Here is a 22,304-nt window from a genome sequence, read left to right on the forward strand (position 1 = left end):
GCCTTCTCGGCTTTCATGAAAAAAAAACTACAGTAGAAGTCAACAAGTCCTAGCTCGAGAACGTATCGAGTTAGTAATGGTTCAAAATGTTCAAAGACACGTTTGGATTTAAAAAGGGTCTCCACTCAGTGCAGGTTTTAAAAAAAAAAGAAAGAAAGAAAATGGAAAAGCTAACTACACCGGGATAAATGCCTCTCCGGGGAGACACTTAAGCTACAAAAGTTGCCCGCTCTTGAGCAAAAATACCCAAACATTTGCCGAGATGATTTGAGCCCGTCAAACAGCTCCAAAGAAGCAAATGCCTGGATCCTCTGCATGGATCCGAAAGTGAACAATTCGAAACGAGTTTTATCTATTCTGTAGCATCCTTTGGGAAACAACTACTTCTATCGTCGACGTTTAATCCTTTTTAAAAAAAAAACATGTTTACTCATTTCGTGCTTGGCTGTACTTGGGCCAAACTGAAATGTGAAATTTGATCTGGGATGCTACAATTATACCCCCTTTGCACTGTAAAAAATTGAATTGTACAATTAATCGCGTTTTAAAACCCACACCTGCCAATTTTAAAAAGATTTACGTGGTAATGAGACGGTTAAGGTTTAGCTGAGAATTGTCCTACTTGCTTTCGTGTCATCTGTTTGACACGTCATGTCCCAAAGGACATGACCTAAAGGCCCCCCCCCAAAATCCAAAGCTCCCCATTAGTTGTGCATCCACGCAACGGTGCTCCTGCCAATCTGCCTTTCCATTTTCCTCACTTGGAGAGCAAAGATTTCTCCAGCGTGCACGAACTGAGTTTCTCAGAGAACCAAGAGTCCTTCAGATCAGAAGTGCTCGCCATGGACCACGAAGACACAGCAGCTGACTGGGCCTCGGAGAAGCTCTTTGAAAGAGATGGGCCAGAACGGGCCAACCTTCAGTGGGCGGGAGGTGTTCAAATGCACACAGCGCATTTTCCTAGGAGCAGCCTGCCAGTTAACGCTGCAAACTACAAAACTCACTCATGCAATATAATTGCTAACAAGTTTGAGGGACTCATTTCAAACATAGGACCTTTTGGATTCAAGAAACAGTATATATATATATATATATATATATATATATATATATATATATATATATATATATATATATATATATATATATATATATATATATATATATATATATATATATATATATATATATATATACTGTATATATATATACTGTATATATATATACTGTATATATATATACTGTATATATATATACTGTATATATATATACTGTATATATATATATATATATATCCATGCAAAAAGTATGCACTTCCTGTAAAATACGCCTTTTTAAAAAAAAATCCCAGCTTTAAAAAAAATTATTTAATACTTACTTATAATACAATCTGCTTTTTTTTTTTTTACAGAATTCTTCAAACACATATTCAAGGTAATTGCCAAAACAATGTACAGAGTGGTGGTATACCAGATAGGGAAAGTATTCCCAAAACAGAGAATATCTCTATAGGATCGTGGGTACCTCCTGCAGGACGCTTGCCTGGTGCAGCCAGTATTTCTCTCCAGGAATTCAAAGGGATACCGTGCTAACGCCCTGTTCTCAATTTGGCAACAATCATAGCGGCCAACTGCTGCGCGTCAGTCATGTGTGGATTCTTCTCCATCACGGAGAAGACGACGCCAGCAGGAAAAATATTACAGAGGTTCTTGTAAGTTTGGTACTGATGCTCTGGGATAACACGTGGCTCTTGGGGCTCCCCACAAACCCCAATCCAAGGGTTATGCCAGAGCTGCTCCATCTTCTCAGGCATGCTCCTCACCATGACGGGCTCGTAACAAGGTTGCATGAGGTTGTTGCTCAAGGGATAGGAATGGTATGAGTAGGCATCGGTGGCACATGGTAACGGATCCCAGCTGGCGTGCTGCTCTCGACAGAGCGGGGGCCTCTTCTGCCGAGTAGGGTTGCTTTCGTAAAGTCTTGAATCAGAAACACTGTCCATCCTTGTCATAACCAGTGCACGGCTCGGTTGGGCCGCAGCTGATGACGGATGGACATTTGGAGGCCCCGGGTAGTCCCCTGGGCAACTGGACCGTGCCCCAACAAGAGGGTGTTGGACGTGTCGTGCTAAATGAGAAGCCGAATGCTTGCGTGGAGTGTGCTTGGGCCGTTCAGTGCCGTAGCTCTGAACCCGAGATAAGCTCTCGTGATAGCCGTGAGAAAAAGGCTGAAGTCGGTTTTGCAGTGGAATCCGAGGAACTTTAGCATGATCCTCTGAACCCACATCTCCTACGCCCAGGTACAGGTCGGTATACGAAGAGTAAGTCTCATTGCTGGCATGGCTCAAGCAACTGTCAGGACACGGGCTTGAATTCCTCGAGTAGACACCCTGGTCTAGATCGACGCCATAATAATCCGTGTTGTGGACATTGCTAATGTTCAAACTGGAAAAGTCGTTGAGCATAGAATAATAGCCATGGTCTCCCAAAGATTCGTATTTGGGGTATGGATCCGTGTAATTGATCGAAGCCCCGTGGCTATTGGTAACCAGGATTGGAGGGTAGTGCATGCTGGCCATGTGCTCCAGGGAGGATTTCTGATGGGTGAACTGAGAAGAAGACCCAGGCACGGGGCTACTCGCCGACCGAGCATTTAAGGCCCCGACTGCATGGCTTTTGGGGGGTGGGAGAGTTGGGACACTTAATGCCGTCACAAGAGACGGGACGGAACTGGCCTCAGGCTTTCGCATCATCGACAGCCGGTCCTCCGGTTCCATCGCTACAGACCGGATGCTTGGATCAGACTGGCGTTTTGGAGGATTGCGCTTCACTTCGGAAGGGGTCTCCCCCCCTTTGCAAAGGGCCGGCCCCGAGCCACATTTGGCCAAGGCGCCTTCGCTCATGGTTTTCACTGCAGATAGTTTTGCACTGATGCGAAGCTCGTCGGCGACAGATCTCAAGGGCTGGTTTGTCCGTTCTGGGTGGTAATATTTACATTTGTGTCCATACGTGCATTTTTTCCCTGGGGGAATGGGGGGGAAGAAAAAAAAAGTCCTCTCTGATTAAGCATGTTCCTTGCCAACTACATGTCTTAACTGGATAACCCTAATTAAATCTTTTGCTCTTACCACAAAAATATTTTAAAAAACCACATTGGTATTTTTTTACATCCTGAATAAAAGGTCCCACAATTTTCCTTGTTAATAGATCCAAATTCTTGTCACGGTTTTCAGCCAAGTGACAATGCTCCACGAAGGCAGCTAGAGCAGACCCCACAAATAAATGTATTCATTTAAATGTTCACTCACAATGAGGTGCTGGAAAGCATCTTACTTGGTCCTGAAATGTCCACTTGGAGTTGTGAGATCTTAAATAAAGATCTTCCACGTATATGTTACTAGGTGTCAGCTAGTAAATGCTTTGGGGTTAAAAACTCTCAGCTAAATTAGAACACAGGTTTGTTGTGATAGTGTTATTCTAAATGATTAAAGAGAATCATTAGCATCTATTCCTATCTAAACAAAATGAATTTCTTGGCTGTAGATATAATTGAGAGCCTAAAGGCAAGAGAGAGCAGAAAAACTAAGGCTTTACTTTCATAGATCAATTTGATAATAACCAATGGATCATGAACTAGAGAAACAGTATTTCTATGCTGCCTCCGAATTTTAAAAATTCAGAGTAAATTCTTGATTAGCCAATAAATTTAAATTGTATTTTCTTCAAAGTCATACTACTTTACTACGATTATGAGGTGCAAATAATAGTAATCTAATTATTCAATATATTGATTGCTTATTTTAATGTTCCCCAACTTGGAGTCTTCCAGAGGGGACTACAAATTTCTAATTTTAAAAAAAATGTTGGTTATGCAGTCTGAAAGTATTCCTCAAACCTTTACAGTGTGGGGTCTCCAAAGCTAGCAACTTAAAACTTGTGGACTTCAACTCCCAGAATTTCCCAGCTAACCATGAGAACATGAGACCACGTTTCTCCAAATCCTACTCACCATAAGGGCACGGTTGCTTTTTGTGTTCCGGAATAACTGGCTTTTTTCTTAAGAAGTTCTCAAGGCTAGGGCCATGGCGTCCCAATGGATCATCAGGTGGCATAAACCTAAAAAAAAGGAAATGTAGTTAAAGTTAACTGGCTAGCATTAATCTCTCTTTGACAAGCTTCCATCTGTTACTTCTTGTCCTGCCCTCAGGTGCTTTGGAGAATAGATGACATGATAAGTCTTCCAAAAGCTGAGGGGCTATGATGCAGAAGTGGGAGTCAACCTATTCCCCAAAGCACCTGAGGGCAGGACTAGAAGAAACAGCTGGGAGATCATTAAAGAGATTCAGCCTAGAACTTGGGAGAAATTTCCTATCAGTGGGAATAATTAATCAACAGCTTGCTTCCAGAAGTTGTGGGTGCTCCATTACTGGAGGTTTTTAAGAAGAGAATGGACAGCCATTTGTCCAGAATTATATAGGGGCTCCTGATTTAAGCAGGGGGTTGGACTAGAAGACCTCCGAGGTCCCTTCCAGCTCTGTTATTCTGCCATCTATAAAGTAACCAGCATCCAGTGGGTAAGAAGATTGTACAATATTCTTAGATCAAATTGGCCACGACACAGATTTATTTACTGTACTTATGTAGTGCGCAGTGAACACCGACCGTTGGTGATTTAAAATATTGCTGCTGACTCTCAAACCAGCAACCTTTACTAGCAAGCCAAGATCACAACCACTCTTGTGTTTTAGCAGGAGTGAGTTCAGAAAGCAGCTTCTGCCCACAGAAATGTTGGGCTCAATCGTGGTTGAGGACTGCCTGTAATAAGACTGGGTCCCGCACCGAAAGAGGAGGAAGTCTCTCTAAGGAAGATTGGTGCGCAATCAGTTGTAAGAGGGGGAACTAACATACTTGTCATTCACAAAGGAATACATCAGCAGCCGTTCCTCTATGAATTTCTTCCATTCCGGTTTTTCATTCTGAAGGTCACGGTAATTGTCATTGGACACAATGATGCCATCCGAGTCGTAGGCCAACTTCACGATGAAGCGGTCATCGTAGCAGACGACGCGTCTCCCTTGCACTCTCCGAGACGGGGTGAAAACAAGGATTTTTTCCTTCTCCAGTTTGTGCAAGATTTCTTGGTCTGCAAAATTGGATTTACGTTAAGAATGTTAAGATCAAGGGGCTTGGATAAAGAGCATTTATTACGGCTTGTCACTGTTTGGCAGTTATATAACTACAGGGATTAATGTGACCCATTTGGTTCATTGCATTGATTCTTTTAGTTCAGGGATCCGTAGCTGTTTTCCAAGTTCTAGATCAGAGGTCCCTGACCTTTGGGGCACCAGGGACCGGTTCCATGGAGAGAGGTTTTCCCCGTGGAATGGAGGGGCGTGGTTTCATGTACTGCCTGCATCTCGCAGATGGGGGCTTCACTTGTTTGCGTGGACCAGTTCCTGGCATGCCACGGACCGGTGGCGGTCCATGGACCGAGGGTTGGGGACCGCTTTTCTAGACCGCACTTGGCTTTAAAAGTAAAAAAATAGGCTTGAGTTGATTCGTATTTAAACTTAATACTTTCTACATTATGTATGCAATCTTGTTTCACTTTCTCATATCAAAAAAGTACTTTTTGACAAGATACTTTTCTCTGGGGCCATACCCCAAGTTTGGGGAGCACATGTAGCAGACCAGTGGCTTAGATGCTACGGGAATCTAAGGTACATTTAAGGATCCTGGCAGTATTTTGCAGAATTTACATATACTTATAACATTTCTAGTTCATACCGCAAGCATCATTTCCCCATGCTATTAAGTTTACATCATAACATATAGGATAATTTTTAAAAAGATATTAAGGGTGCTAAAATGGTATCTTGTCTACTGTGAAGTACTCGTGAAACCAACAACTTTAGGGTGATTTAAACCTGTAATTAGGTTTCCTCTAGCCTTGACCCATCAAGTACTTGTCTACATTTCTTTCCAAATATTTAAGGCGCTTTGAAAAGGTAGAGGGTAAAACAAGAACGTGGAAAAGGATGAACAAAGTTATTACTTTAGGCAGAATAAATAATCTGTAGTTCGCATGTGGCTCCAGCTTCTGAGGAACTCACTGAGAGCGTGCCACTGAAATTCAGTGCAAATCTACTTTGGAGAGTGTGATTATTGCCAAGTTCTACATTCATTCATTCTAAAATAAGTGTTTATATCTCCAGTAGAATCAATGGACTTGATTTTTCCCTTAAATCATTCTGGCACAGAAAAAAAGCAGTTGTTTCTCCTAATACCACCCTCCCCCCCCAGAGTCCTTTGGGGTTGATTTTCTGCTTCTTCTTCATCAAGATCATCAAAAAAGAACTGTTGTTAAAAAAATGTTTACCCACTGTTGCTTTAGGCAGGCACAAACCTAGATAGGTGGAAACTTCTACAGTTCAACCCTGAGCTACAAATATTCTCTTCTATTGCTACAAACCAGTTTGCAAACCGGGATAGATGCAAAACTACAATACTGCTTGTGCCCAACATATTAATTTAATTTAATTTAATTTTATTAGATTTATATACCGCCCTTTCCCGAAGGACTCAGGGCGGTTTACAGGGCATTTTAAAATCACACCAATACAAAATACAAAAGTTAAAAGACTATTAAAAAGATTAAATTATCCCTGAAAATAAAAACCCCAGTTAAAAATTCTCAGCCTGGGCCGGACAGCTCAAAGAGCCAAGTCTTCAGGTCCCGGCGGAATGAACGGAGGTCGGGGGCAGTCCTAAGCTCCACGGGCAGCTGGTTCCAGAGGGCAGGCGCACCCACCGAGAAGGCCCTCCCCCTGGGTGTTACCCGCCGGCAATCTTTTACCAGCGGCACCCTGAGAAGACCCTCCCTGTGTGAGCGCACTGGACGAAGGGAACTTGATGCTGGCAGCAGGTGTTCCCTCAAATATATCAAATATTAGTTCTGCTTTTAATAATAAAAGGCAAAGGTTTCCCTATCACTCGTGTCTGACTCAAGGGCACAGTGCTCATCTTCGTTTCTTGGCTGAAGACAATTTCCGTGGCCACGTGGCCAGCGTGGCTATATGCCAAAGGCACACGGAACGCTGTTACCTTCCCACCGAAGTGGTACCTATTGATCTACTCGCATCTGCACGCTTTCAAACTGCTAACTGGGAATCAGCTTTGATTATATTTACTGGAAAAAAAGTAAATTTAATCAAAGGGGGGGGAAAAGAGTGACGATGAAAATGCATATGGGGTTTTCTCCAGATCCGTGGGATTTCTATTCAACCAAATCCTTAAAAATTCCAGAATTCATGGAGATTTGCTGTCATCTTCTTTCACTAGATGGTGCCTTTTTGCAAAATTCACTCCATCTAGAGAAATGTATGAATGAGGAATTCTAAAGGAACAGCCAAAAAAAAAAGCATTAAAAAAACCCTAGACTACAGCTTTCAGAAACTCGAGATAATGCTTGTCTGTCACGTTTGGAAGTCAAAATAATGGAGTCATTTTCATCCTTACAGCAAGGCTTTTCAGAGCAACTCTTAGCAACCAATGATATTATATGGTGTTCCTGTGATGGGGGCCATGATTTTTCTGGCTCGTAGAATAAGCCTCAAAAGCCCCTACTTCAATCCACAAGTAGGAGACGGAGGGGGATTAAATCCTTTCAGGGTCTCTTGCTTTCTCTCTAGGAAATACTCTTGACAATTTCTTTTCCCCGAAGAGGACTTGCCAGATGAAGCTGGTTGAAGCTATCACTGAAGTTATGAAATACTAAAGCTACTTCCCCAAATGATTAATAAATTCTTCCAGCACAGTTCAAATTTTCAGAATAGTCTTTGAACACCGAATTTTCTTCCCATTGTGCCCTTCCTTAATTCCATTTTGGTTTCCAGAAAAACCAGTTTGGGGGGGGGGAGAGAGACACTGACGCTACTTTTGTGTTAGTTTATATCCCCCTTTTCACAAGGTTCACAATGTATTAAAAGTGAGTGTAAAGTAGAAACGATCTTAAGCAAACTGAGTATTCAAGAAGTTAGAATATAAAATAAGCACTAAGTACCAATCAACTCACACGGTTCAAAACGTTCCTCAATGTAAGCACTAATATAGCCCGTAAGATTTAAATGGTCATGCAAATTTTTTTCCAAATTTTATTATGCAAACATTGTATGCAAATACCCTCCATTATAGTAGACAGAGTAACTGAGTCATCCTACTGGAAAAATCCTCATTTTTGATTATAAAACAGTTATGCCAGAAGTGGTTACCTGTAATCGGAGCGTCTGGTCGACTCTGCTCTTTCCTCCAGGTGGGCACAAATACTGTTATATCTTTGTGACCTTTCTCTAGAAACCAATCAACAGCTAGCTGAATCCCTCGACAGGAAAATCCTTCTTTATTTCCGTGGCTGAAAACAAACAAAAATAATTCAGACAATTCTGATATAGCTGGACGAAGACGGCTTGAGTTAGAAAGGTAATATGTAAAAAAGGCAAGGCATTTATTAAACTTTAGGAGAGAGAATTAAAAAGACTTAGGGGGGAAAAACAGGCAAACTTCAATCTGGCGAATGAAGACAAATACGCATGTCCCAGGATAATGTTGCAGGATCCAATCGGAGTCGGTCACTGGGATCAGAGGGAAGTTCTCTGTCTCTAGAACAGCAGCCCCCAACCTTTTGGGCATCACAAATGGGGCTTCGCTTGTTTCCACGGACCGGTAATGGTCCACGGCTCGGGGACCCCTGCTCTAGAATATATACCCATTCTGGAGACAGAGAATTTCCCTGAAGTGGGGCTTTAGCACAAGTCTGAAGGTTTGGAGAAATAAACCTTTGGTCCCGGGGATTGGATCCTGCAAACTTCACTCTGTTTTCTAATGTTTTGGGGAGAGGGAAATCATTTAGTGCCAGTGGGTTTTAACAGGGCTGCCCGTAACTCTGGTGTTTAACAAACTCTCATCAAATATTAAAATTCTTATAACAACTATGTTGAAGGGCAGACCAAATCCTCGTAATGTGTAGACAATATACTGACAATTTACTGTGACAAATTTCATTTATATTAGCATCGGTAAGTCATGAACGGATGCGGTGGCTCAGTGGGTTAGGACACTGAGCTTGTTGATCAGAAGGTCGGCAGTTTGGCGGGTCGAATCCCGAGTGCCGCGTAACAGAGTGAGCGCCTGTTACTCGTCCCAGCTTCTGCCAACCTAGCAGTTCGAAAGCACGTAAAAATGCAAGTAGAAAAATAGGGACCACTCCAGTGGGAAGGTAACAGCGTTCCTGGCTCTTCGGCTTTGAAACGGAGATGAGCACCAGCCCCTAGAGTTGGAAACAACTAGCACGCATGTGCGGGGGGACCTTTACCTTTACCTTTTAAGTCATGAAAAACAAGATGTGTATTTTTCATTCCATTTTTCATTTCATTCCATACACATTTGTTCAGAAATAACGAAACCCACCTCCCGACAGAGGCAAAGATGCATAGAAGAGGTAGCCTGAAATCTGATTATGCTGTTTAATGGCGACATCAAAGTTTGAATTTTTATCCACATGCGACTCGGCATTCAGATATTCCGGAAGCCTTTGTGAGATGTATTTATTTGTATTTATTTACTGATAGCACCTATCCTCTACAACAAGGGTCTCCAATCTTGGCAACTTTAAGACTTGTGGACTTCAACTCCCAGAAGTTGAAGAATTGAAGAAGTTGAAGGCTGGCTGGAGAATTCTGGGAGTTGAAGTCCACAAGTCTTAAGAGTTGCCAAGGTCGAAGACCCCTGTTCTACAGTGATGAGATCATACTGACATCCAAATGGTTCCCTCCCTGATGACACTGCGGGCTGTCTAGACTTGGCTTCTTACCCGGGCCTTAGGGGTAGGGTGTATGGGACAGCACACCACTGCCCTGTTTGTGAGGTTTTATGTCTTCTGTATTGCTGAGTTGCTACCTTATGATTATTTTGCAGGGGTGTATTTTTTTAAATTGGTTTTGATTCGTTGCCTCTATCTGCTGTTTTTGTATTTTATTGTTGTGAGTCACCCCGAGTCAGCTGGAGGCGAGCGGCATCCAAATGGAACAAATTTGTTTTTATAGCATGCCTGAATCAGAAGACTCTGGGCAGATTACCAGTGGGTAAGAAACAGCTCAAGGGGCACGAGCTCTAAAAAATCTCTCCCAAAATGGACACCTCCAGCCATCAACTGGAAGTAACAGTTCAGTGGGACAGGGCCACGGAGGGATGGGGAGGTGGGGGGGGCTGCATAGAGCTCCAGGTACAGAAAGTTCAACGTACAGGAGACACAATAAAAAAGATTCCCTAACCCCCAGTGATGAGGGACACTTCATGGGCACTTTTAGGATGCCCTCAGTGGATGGGCAGACTCAAACCTTGTAAGGTGGTACAGGAAGTCCTCAACTTACAATAGTTCATTTACTGACTGTTCAAAGTTACAACGGCACTAGAAAAAGTGACTTGTGACTTTTCACACTTATGACCACTGCAATATCCCCACGGGCACGGGATCAAAATTCGGACGCTTGGCAACCGATTCATATTTATGACGGTTGCATGTGACCCGGGGTCACGTGATCCCCTTTGGCGGCCTCCTGGCAAGCAAAGTCAATGGGGAAGCCGAATTCACTTAACAACCACGTTACTGACTTCAGAGTTGCACTGATTCACTTCGCCGCCGCGGCAAGAAAAGTCACAAATGGACCAAAACTCACTTCATAACCATCTCGCTTAGCAACAAAAAAAAATCTGGGGCTCATCTGTGGTCCAAGACTACCTGTATCTGATGTAACTGATGTACCTGGGTGTTGAAATGCAGGGAACTCTGCAAAATTTGCCATTTGAATCCATTGTGGTATACTCTTATCCACATTTGAAACACACATTTATCTGGATGCTGATTTCCTGGAAGGGTTTTATGCAAGAAAAGAGGGGCGCAAGTGCAACAAAAACAGCACAAAGGTGTGAGCTACCTCATTGCCACATTACTTCCATCAATTACGATTGGCCTCAGGTTGTCAGAGCTGTCCACCACTTCCTCCTCCAGGGACAGCTCGGGACTGGTCACCTCTTTGGCAGCCGTCCCACCCACGGGAGCAGTGGTACTTCCAAGGCTAGCCGGCCCTTCGTTCTCAGCCTTGTTGCCAAGCCTCACAAGTTCGGCTAAAATATCATTGATGAGCGCGTCTGCCCCCAACTTGTTCAGCACGGCTTGAATCTGATCCCCCGCATAGCCCAGTTTTAAAGCAAAATCGATTTTCGCTTGATATTCTTTGTCCGAGTTCGCTTGACCATCTTCCAGTTTTAAATCCTGAAGGAGGCTGCTCTGGGAGAAGCTGGGCTGATCCAAGCAAGGAGAGCGGCAAAGCTGCCGGTGAGGCTTGTGGAGGGAAAGGTCCTTCTCCCTAAACAGGGTGTGGCCGGAGCTGTTCTTGACGCCCGGCTGTTCGTCGTCACTCTCGGAGCTCGTCCACTCTTCGGATTCGGTGCTGCAATCCCCGCCGCCTTGCTCAAGAGTCCTCTTGTCTCGGGAGTGCCTCTCCTCCATTTTTAGCCTTTCCACCATAGACCAGGCCGTCATCACGTTGACCTTCTGGTGAGGTACCCCCAAATTGCTCTCAGTGCCAAAAGTGCTCGGAATGTGTGCACCGCTGCGTCATCTTGCAGCTTGCTTCTTAAACCGCTCTTATCTGTCAGAGTCAGAAAAAAAGCAATTGCGCAACTTTGGGGCAGGCAGGCAGGCAGGCAGGCAGGGGAGAAAAAAATAAAAAGGGAAAAAAAGGAAGTTAGTGACAAGTAGCAATCTGCCACAATAAGAAAAGTAAATTAGACAGCAGGCCTCAAATCCAGATAAACTAGAAGAACCTCCCAAAGCGGAAAGGATTTGGGAGGGATGCCATGTGATAACCCGGTTTATGAGTCTCTCTGCTTGAGAAATCAATACTGCTTGGGACAATACTGTGATAGATCAGACAATGGGATCCAGAATTGGTTCTATGCAGGCCAGATTCACACCTCATATTATTGTGCTAAACCAGAAGTAGATAAGTTTAGTTGCAGCAAAAGCCACACCAGTTTTTAAACAGCGCATCTCATGCCATGCGATAAAGGTGAGAAGCAGCATTAAAAGTGGTTCCCCTGAATAAAAACTACAAGTCTCATGTTTTTATTTTCTCGCCCACTTATAGAGGTAGTCCTTGACTTACATCCATTCAATCAGTGCCTATTCAAAGTTACAATGGAAATGAAAACAGTGACTTACCACTGGTCCTCACAGTCATGTGATCAAAAATCAGGTATCTGGAAACCAATGTGCATTTACAATGGCTGCAGTATCCGGAGGCCATGCGATGGCAATTTCTGACCTTTCCAGCCATTAAGTGAACCCCATGATTCACTAACCACTGCAGTGATTCATTTAACAATCACGGACAAATTCATTTAGCAACCAGTCTGCTTGGCAATGGAAATCCTCATCCTGATTGTCATAAGTCAAGGACTACCTGTACACACACACACACACACACACACACACACACACACACACAGAAAACTGATATCCACAGATTCAATGGAGGCAATATGAAACTTAGCAACATGGGAGCCAAGTGGAACTTGTTACTAGGGGACAACAAAATCAATATAAGGAATTGTGATGTGATGTGATGTGATGTGATGCGCTCTCCAAGCCATGCTGTGGATCGAGACACTAAACCATGACCGTGATAGTTATCCCTTACCGAACAAATCATAACCGGCACAGTTCAAATGCAGCTAGTTTACAACCATGGTGTACCAACGGCAAAGTTTGAATTCATGCTAAATTGACATCAAGCAAAACACATTATAGTTCAGTGTGACCCACCTTACAAGTCCATGCACTGAAATCAATGGGGATGAAAAAAAAAGCTAAAGATATTAAGGCTAGCGTAGAAATATTAATTTCAAGAGATCTGTATGAAAGTGTGGATTCAACCTAGGGTACTGTAGCACGTAACAGGTAGAGAAGAACATCTGGCAGATAAACTGTTCTAAACGTACATGCATCCCTTTTCATCTCTAAACGGTAACAAGCCCAATGATATCCATAACCATAAAGAAGACAATCCATAATTTACTGAATGTATCTCCTGCATACAAATAGTTCCAAGTTCAAATCGCTGCTATTTTCGGTCTGAGGGATTAGGATTTGGTTGGAGTGCTACTGCAAGAGCAGATGTGAGCGAGTAATCTAATGAAGCAGTGACTCAACAGTAGAAAAGTATCAATTAGCATATTCTCCCATTCCTTCTTAGTGACTGCTTAACTTTTTTTTAACACTGTCGATAACACACTGGGACCAACCCCCCCCCACCACCACCACCACCACTCCCACATTTCATGGATCAGCTGAAGGGGTCCAAGCTGAAACTTACTGAAGGAGAAATGGGTCGTTCTTTTCCTGGATAGCTGCAAGTAACTGCCCAGCCAGTATTCAGCAGCTGCAAAAAAGATAAAAATAAAAAGGAAATTACATGTTAGAGATGGTTAGAAAAGGGATGGAAAAATAAAACTGGTAATACTGTAATGCTTTTGTGCAAGTATCTGGTAGGACCGCATGAAATACTATGCCTGGCCTTGCTGGCGGGAGCTCAAGAAAGCTTTAGCCAGCATGAAAGGAAGCGGAGAAACTCGTTCAAAGAAATATAACGTTTTGGCTTCAGAAAATACATCAATAGAGATATGGGAAACAATGCACAAGGTGGAAAAAGCAGAGATTTTTTCTCCCTCCTCTGTAATATTAACGTGAGGGGTCGGCAAACGGCACTGCTAGAGGCGTCAAGATAACTGGCCCAAAGCTAAAACAGTGGAATCCCGATAATCTCCGATTTAAACATTTTGAAAAGTTACTCGACAAATTCATCTGAAACCGTCAATGAGGACTAATCCTTACCAGGGCCGCCCCCCAAAACTGCAATTTTAAGACTCGTGGACTCCAACTCCCAGAATTCCTTGGCAGCCATGCTGACTGGGGAATTCTGGGAACTGAAATACACAAGTCTTAAAAGTTGCCAAATTTTGAGAGCCCTGCTTTATCCCATCACACCAGCATGGTGTTATTATTATTGGAAACTGGATTGAGAGACTCAGATTCAAGTCTCTGCACATGGAAATGTGCTGAGTGTGATTTTCCAGCCTAGCATACCTTCTAGGGCAGGGGTCCCCAACCTTGGCAACTTTTAAGACCTGTGGACTTCAACTCCCAGGATTCCCCAGCCAGCATGTGAATGGCGAAGGGAACTAGGTTATGTTTAGCCTAACGAAGGCTGAGAAGGCTTAGGGAGACCCAATAGTAATCTTCCAATACTTAAAGGGCTGTAACGGAGAAGAGGAGATCAATTTATTCTCCATAGCACCTGAGGGCAGAAATGAAGCAATGGTAGAAGCTTGTCAGAGGGAGATTCAACCTGGAAATAAGGAGGAACTTGTTGACAGTGACAGCAATTAATGAATGGAACAGCCTCTGGAGTTGTGGTTGCTCCATCACTGGAGATTTTCAAGAACAGACTGGACAACCGTTTGTCCAGGATGCTATAAGGACTCCTGCCTGGAGTAGGGGGTTGGACTAAAAGACCTCCAAAGTCCCTTCCGGCCCCAGGATTCTATGATTAAAATTTCGGTATTATGTTTTAAATCACCAGCTCCAGGAAAACGTGAGCGAAAAAAGTGATGCTGAATTCTTATTTTCTTCTGGTCTTCAAGAAAGCGAGCTGGCCACAGAGCGATCAAACCGTCAATTGCAGTTTCACAAAACATTCACCAAAAATGGAAAATGAACTCTACTCAATCTCCAGCATGTCCCATTAACTGACATAAAGCTCATTTCGAAAGGCTTCATACCTACCACTGTTCTCAAGGAAGTAAGCAATACCACGCCCTCCCAATGTGCTGGAAGACCATTCCCAACCACTTAGGCGAGCGCAAAGGATGGTTACCGATTCTGGAAGGGCATACATAAAGGGCATCAAATGGTATACCTGAAAGGGCACCCTTGGTGGCCAACAGACGGGATTGGGGTACGCATCTAAGCCCACCTCCCTTTTTTCTTCTGGGATGTGCTGTCAAGTTGGGAGCAACTTTCACACCCTAAGCCAATAGTTCATCCATCAATTGCCAGAGGTATATTCCACTGCTCTGAGAGTACATATTCCAAAAAAGGAGAATATTTGTAACTCAGGGCTGAAGTGAGGGGTCCTTGGTGGTCTCTGAGCTTAGTTGTTTTCTTGCAGACATTTCTTTTCCCAACCTAGATAACATCATCAGTGCTAGTAAGGAGTGCAGTTTGCTCTCAGTTTATATTCTAGTCACGCAGGGGTAGGCAACCTTGGCTCTTTTATGACTCATGGACTTCAACTCCCAGAATTCCTGAGCCGTTGAAGTCCACAAGTCATAAAAGAGCCAAGATTGCCTACCCCTGTTCTAGTGGCTTGCCCTGTCAGTGTTGGTGGGGATGGTCTTGCTGTTAGCTTGTTTGGCAATTCCTTGATTGGGGTATTGTTTACTTCTTGACTGTTGGTCTGATGTTAATCTTGGTGTTATACCCTGCCTAGTCTACAACTTGATGACCAGGCTCACCCCCAAAGGAGGGGGTCACGCGCATCCTCAGTTTGAAGTCCCTTTGTGCCCACAAGAGATCTTTTTCAACACATTGATAGGGAAGGATATTTGTAGGCTGGAAAGGAATTACACCGAGATTAACATCAGACCAATTAAGTCCAGATCTTGACAGACTTGAACACTGGGCCTTATCTAACAAAATGAAATTCAACGTAGATAAAAGTAAGGTTTTGCACTTACACAAGAAAAAAACAAACAACCGTATAGGTACAGACTGGGTGAGACTTGGCTTAATGCCAGTAACTGCAAGGGATCTTGGAGTCCTAGTGGACAATCACTTAAAAATGAGCCAACAGTATGCAGCAGCAGAAGCAGCAGCAGCCAAAAGACCCCAATGCAATCCTAGGCTGCATTAATAGAGGGTCAGAATCAAGATCAAGTGAAGTTCTAGTACCACTTTACAAAGCCTTAGTCAGACCACGCTTGGAATACTGCATCCGGTTCTCGTCACCACAATATAGAAAACATGTTGAGACTCTGGAAAGATGCAGAGAAGAGCAACAAAAATGATTAGGGGGGGCTGGGGGCTAAAGCATGTGAACAACGGTCATAAGAATTGGGTATGTCTAGCCTAAGGAAAAGAAGGACTAGAGGTGACATGATAGCAGTGTTCAAATATTTGAGGGGCTGCTACAAGGACGAGGGGGTCAAACTATTTTCCAAAGCACCAAAAGGCAAGACAAGAAACAATGGTTGGAAACTAACCGAGAGAAGCAATTTAGAACTAAGGAGAAATTTCCTAAAGGTGAGAGCAATCAGCCACTGGAATAGCTTGCATTCGTAAGTTGCGAGTGCTCCATCATTGCAGGCTCCCAAAAAGAGACTGGACAGCTATTTGTCTGAAATGGTATAGTGCTGTGGTGGCGAACCTATGGCACGGGTGCCACAGATGGCACGCAGAGCCCTCTCTGAGGGCACGCATGCCGTCGCCCCAGTCCTAGGCTTTCAGCTGGGTTTTATAAAACCTTTTCGCTTTAGGCCTCCGCTGCCATGTGCAAAAAAAAAAGGTCCAATCAATTTCAACTTCTCGCGGGGAAAAAAAAAGATCTCGCAAAGTTGGAATTGATTCTCCCACCCAGTCTGCCGTTACCACTGTAGCCACGCCCACCCATTGGGCCACACCCACCCAATGGGCCACGCCCACCCAGCACCTGATGATACATAAGTGGGTTTTAGGTTGCAGTTTGGGCACTCGGTCTCTAAAAGGATCACCATCACTGGTATAGTGTCTTCTGCTCGAGGAAGGGGTTAGACTAGAAGACTTCCAAGGTCCCTTCCAATTCTGTTATCCTATGTTCCTTGAATTCCATTGACTCTTATCTACTGCCAATTTGTACCTACGTACCATTAGTAATTCAAATTCCGACAGAAAGCTAGCATGGAATAAACTTGTACTCATTTGAAAAACCTTGGTTCCTGGTTTCTTGTGTCTGACAAGTCTGCTCTCAAGTAGCCCACCAATCAGATGACTGGTCAATATGCCCGGGATCAGGAAGTCATATATGAAAGCAACAAATGCATATATTACACACCGACTCCCAAGTAAATTCCACTGAATTCTATGGCAAGTATTCCTAGAGCAAATATAGGAGTGTCAAAAGCTAGGACGTGATGCACAGTATCGCTGGAGTCCACCTATCCCTTTTGTTTCTGCTTCATGCCTTCTTCTCCTTCCTTCTCCAACACAGGAAACATCCTTCTCCAATCGATTAATTATGTACAAATAATATAAATTATGTATTTCTCCTATGTCTCCAAGAAATAGGAGAGATACATAATTCTTTAGAAAGGAGTCTGGTAGAATGTTACTGAAAGGAATCCGCTTCCGTGAGTTGCAAATTGCTTCATAAAATGTATAGAGTGGCTAAACTTATGAAGAATTCAAAGAGTGAGGCAGAAAGAGACAGGAAGATGGCTTGTTATGCAAACACAGATTATACATGAGATGTCCCTCATCAATTAATCAGTGATGTCCCTCATCAATTAAGAACTGCAATGTGTAAAAACCCACAGTATTTGCTGAGACCTTGTGTGATGGCCCGAAACCTTTTGATGTACGTTAAGTTCAACAACCTCTCACCCCACAGCAGAGTTTTTAAAAATCCACACTGACCGCTTTGAGGTCTGCTAAACAGCATCCTGGAAGGTTGAAATGCTCAGTGGAGACTAAGAAGGCTTCACCACAAATCTCCATATATGACCTGAAGCCGGTCTTTTGGGAAGCTTCGTTGGAAAAGGAACTGCTGTTACAACGATTTAGGTATTTCCCCCCCCCCCCGAAGAAAAATAGGGAAGCTAGTATGTTTACTGACATCTGTTTTGCAACCTGGGAAATATTTTTGCAATGTGAAGTCTGCTCGTTTCAAAGTTTTGATAGACCACGTGCTCTCTGAAACCGAAAACTAAAAGTTGAACCCTTGTCTTACACTCTAGCCCAGCTATGCAAATCAAGGGGAATTCTCAGCTCAGAATTTCCATATGAGTTACAGAAAGGAATGGTCTCGCCTTTTCTTTTTTTTTTTTACTTGGGGGGGGAGGGGGGAGACATCAGCATTGGAAAGCCTCATTCTAACAACAGATCGACAAGAAACTTAACATTTCAGCATTGAAATTTAGTATAAAAAATCAATAGCAACCACAGGGGTTTCGTTGCCAATTAAAAAAATCAAAAGTGATTTACACAAACCAGTTCAAAGCATAAATTATTATTATTTTTTCCAAAACAGAAACGTGGGGTTATTTGTTTTTCCCAATTATTGAGGCTTATTTTTGCTGCACGATAAACATGAATGCCTGGCTAGGGAGGTCACTGCCAGGAATTCCTTAACTGGAGGATTTTGGAGCTAAGATCTTCAGCAGCAGAAAACAGAGGAACACCTCTAGGATTTTATTTTATTTTTTAAATGGAACAAACGCTTAAGGGGAAAAAGTTAAAAATAAGGCGAGGAAAAATCTTCCACATTCCCAGATAGTTCCCAGAACATGTCCTCATAAACAACCCGAGTTTTGCCAGTGGTCTGGAAACAACAAGAACTTGGACTGTGTCCAAAAAAGATCACTTAAATATGACCCAAGTCTAAAGGCACATCGGACTGTATTTTATAAACAGGGAACTCCAGCCTAATTTGTTATGAAATGAATGAAAACAATCCCTTACGTTTGGAAAAAAACAGTGAAGAGTCTGCTGAAGAGTTTTGGAAAAAATACTAGCATGTTTTTTTTCTGAATTTCTAAAAACAAAGCTTGCGCGCTCAACACGTTACCAGACTTACAATTTTAGACTGTCCATGACTGCATTAGCAGCCCCAACTACAATTAGACCTTAGCATATTTCTGCAATTCTGCATACCAGCAGCAATCTGCCTCATCCTCCAAAATTCCAAAATGCCCAGAATTCGCAGACAACACAGCTAAAAGCTGCCGTATGTGCTAGCAGCGAGAACAGCATTTTCCCAATACTGGAAAAAATGAAAACCTACCAACCGAGGAGATTTTAATCAAGAAAATTTTAGAGTGTGCAGAAATGGACAGATTAACCTTAGAGATTAAAGAGAAAGGGGTTTCAGTTTATTTCAAAACATGGGATAAATTTTACCAACGGTTAGGAAAACGAACTAGCGAGAAATGAATGTGATATGTTATTTTGAATATATATTAGTAAGGAGAACATGTATTGACTAATTGATACCGTTTATGATTATCATTTAGCATATATATATTATAGCTATTTACTGTTATATTAATTCGCGTTAATTGAACAGACGTACCCGGACAATAGTCTGTTTGCTAAAGCTTGAAAATGTTATTTTTTTTGGGGGGGGGGGAGAACCCCAATGTTGTTCCCAACCCTGTTCCTACCGCAATCCCAATCCTAACCCCATCCCAAATCCTGATCCTTACCCTGGTTATATCCTTTTCCTAACCCTATAAAATTCAATAAAAACTCTTATAAAAAAAGATGCTGTATGTGCCTTAAATCTTCTGATTTGATATATATGCTTCTCAGAAGTCTGGAAAACACAGTATGTTCTGGAGAGATTTCTATCGGTTGCCTGTCTCCTGGGGGTGAGGAGGGTGGAATGTGCTACACTTCATTGTGAAGCAGGCTTGTTTTGGGCCTCATAGGCTAGTTTGAGGCAGGCCTTGACTCACCTGGAGACTGCGAACAATGAGGCCTTAACGCAGACATGTCAAACCCGCGACATCACGTGACGTCACGAGACGTATCGGGACTCTTTTGCCATTGGGGTGGGTGCGGCTTCCGGATGATGACGCATCCGGCCCGTGGGCCGGCAGTTTGACACCCCTGCCTTAACAGCTCTATGACAAGGCTGCTTTAAAGAGTTTAGGAGCCTGGGAGTGCCATTCAACATTTCAAATAGCAATAGCACTTAGTCTTATGTACCGCTTCGTAGTGCGGTGTACAGAGTCAGCATATTTGCCCCCAACAATCTGGGTCCTCATTTTACCGACCTCGGAAGGATGGAAGGCTGAGTCAACCTTGAGCCGGTCAGGATCGAACTGCTGGCAGACGGCAGAATTAGCCTGCAGTACTGCATTCTAACCGCTGCGCCACCATAGTTCCTCTAACTCAAGTTTCAGAATTATGATAGATGAGAAGGATCATTTCCTGACTCTGGTGGGAGGCCAAACTCAGCTTAGATGCAAAGATTTGCTCCGTGATAGGATGCAAAAATCTTGGCAGAGAGAGCACCCTTATCTGGGATGCCCAGCTGGCAGAGGTTATGGCCATCAGGAACACCACTTTCCATGCCAGATGCTTTGACCCAAGGGTTTGAAGGTGGAGTTGGGATAGGGCATCATCCCATAGTGGGTACTCGTGGAGACTGCTTGGTCTTAATATGCAGACTCTCTGAGGCAGGGGTCCCCAAGACCTGTGGACTTCAACTCCCAGAATTCCCCAGCCAAGTACCCTCCAAAGGATTCAATATGGCTGTCTGAGGAATTCTGGGAGTTGAAGTCCACAAATCTTAAAGTTGCCACGGTTGAGGACCCCTGCTCTGAGGAACTTTTTGATATGAGAATGAGCAGAGAGAATAATAATAATGATAATAATGATGATGATGATGATGATGATGATGATGATGATGGTGAAGAAGAAGTAGTAGTAGTAGTAGTAGTAGTAGTAGCAGTAGTAGCAGTAGTAGCAGTAGTAGTAGTAGTTGGAAGAGACCTTAGAGGTCATCTAGTCCAACCCCCTGCTCAGACAGGAAACCCTATACCATTTCAGACAAATGGTTGTCCAAGTCTCTTCTTAAAAACTTCCAGTGTTGGAGCATTCACCACTTCTGGAGGCAGGTGGTTCCACTCGTTAATTGTTCTGTCAGGAAGTTTCTCCTTAGTTGCAGGTTGCGTCTCTCCTTGACTAGTTTCCATCCATTGCTTCTTGTCCTGCCTTCAGATGCTTTGAAGAATAGCTTGACTCCCTCTTCGTGGCAGCCCCTGAGATATTAGAACACTGCTATCATGTCACCCCTCACCCTTCTCTTCATTAAACTAATGATTATTAATTCACAATGAGAGATTAAAGGGAAGATTCAAAGTTGTCCGCTTGGTTGGAGTCCTTTGCTAAGGCCATTTGGTAAGTCAGTCGTTGGAGGCTGAAGGTTGCCCTTGGTAAGGTTCCTTCTTTTTGCAAAAAGCTTAACCCTGTTCACTAGTCCGGATCCTTCAGGCTGAACCGATCCACTGCCATTTTGCGGATTATCAAGATATATTCTGCCAAGCAGGCAATGGCTTTGGCTCATTGTGGTTCCTCTGCCTGTGTTTCCTCTACTGTGGGAAGCCAAGCTAGCAGTTAGCTCAAAGGACAGAAATCTTAACAAAGACTAAAAGAGCAAGACTTGATTTTGAGGATGGAATTGTAACCACAGGGGCATTGGGTTGCAGGATCTCCACTTTCCTGTCTTTACCAACTATGTCTAGTACGGAGGGAGTTCAGCAAATCTAAGACAGCCTGAGAGAAGACAGAGAACCTGACCCTCGTCTCCTTGTTCTTCTATTCTGCCTCAAGGTGTTTGTTAAATGCTTCAAAGGAGGAGAGAACAAGGCAGCATTACTAGCTGTTGGGAGTATCTCTGCTTTCTCCAGGTTCGCTAAGAGAATTAAAGGGCCTTGAGGATAGGAGACTATAGTTCCCTGTGGTTAGGTTTGCAGACTTTCTTGGAAAGTAGAGAAAGTCTGATTTTTTTTTAATGCAGAAGTCTCCACACTTGGCAACTTTTAAGACTGGTGGATTTCAACTCCCAGAATTCCTCAGACAGCCATACTGAATCCTTTGGAGCTCCTGGAGGAAGAAAGAGGGTACTTGCCAGAGGACTGAAAAACTGCTGATGTGAGTCCAATCTTCAAAAAGAAGGGGGGGTGGGGGAAGTGGGCGGGTTTGGGGTGGGGGGGATTTGGGGATATATTGTAAAATCTTGTTTTTGTAAAACTCTTTAATAAAAAAAAAGAAGGGGGGGTGGGAAAGTGGATCTAGGAAACTACAGACCAAGCAGCTTGACATCAATACCTGGGGAAATCCTGGGGGAAGTTCATCAAGCAGCAAATTTCTGACAATCTAGAGATGAACAAGGCAAAAGCCAGCATGAGTTTGTTAAAAGCAGATTG

At 43.3% G+C, this 22,304-nt stretch overlaps 1 protein-coding gene across 1 annotated transcript in view; it reads right to left on the reverse strand.

Annotated features, from left to right (window-relative positions):
• Positions 1-1,300: 1,300 nt before the first annotated feature.
• Positions 1,301-22,304, reverse strand: part of ZC3H12B (zinc finger CCCH-type containing 12B) — a 41,453-nt gene continuing 20,449 nt past the window's right edge. Inside the window, exons 3-8 of the mRNA XM_081336689.1 lie at positions 13,433-13,498; positions 10,991-11,739; positions 8,270-8,409; positions 4,908-5,142; positions 4,009-4,115; positions 1,301-3,021 (exon numbers count right to left, since the gene is read on the reverse strand). Of these exons, the coding sequence (XP_081192815.1) occupies positions 1,589-3,021; positions 4,009-4,115; positions 4,908-5,142; positions 8,270-8,409; positions 10,991-11,598 (2,523 nt within the window). The 5' untranslated portion in view covers positions 11,599-11,739; positions 13,433-13,498 and the 3' untranslated portion in view covers positions 1,301-1,588. The remainder of the gene's footprint in view (positions 3,022-4,008; positions 4,116-4,907; positions 5,143-8,269; positions 8,410-10,990; positions 11,740-13,432; positions 13,499-22,304) is intronic.

This window comes from Vipera berus (assembly GCF_964194415.1).
Source record: "Vipera berus genome assembly, chromosome: 11".
In the NCBI taxonomy this organism is placed as follows: domain Eukaryota; kingdom Metazoa; phylum Chordata; class Lepidosauria; order Squamata; family Viperidae; genus Vipera; species Vipera berus.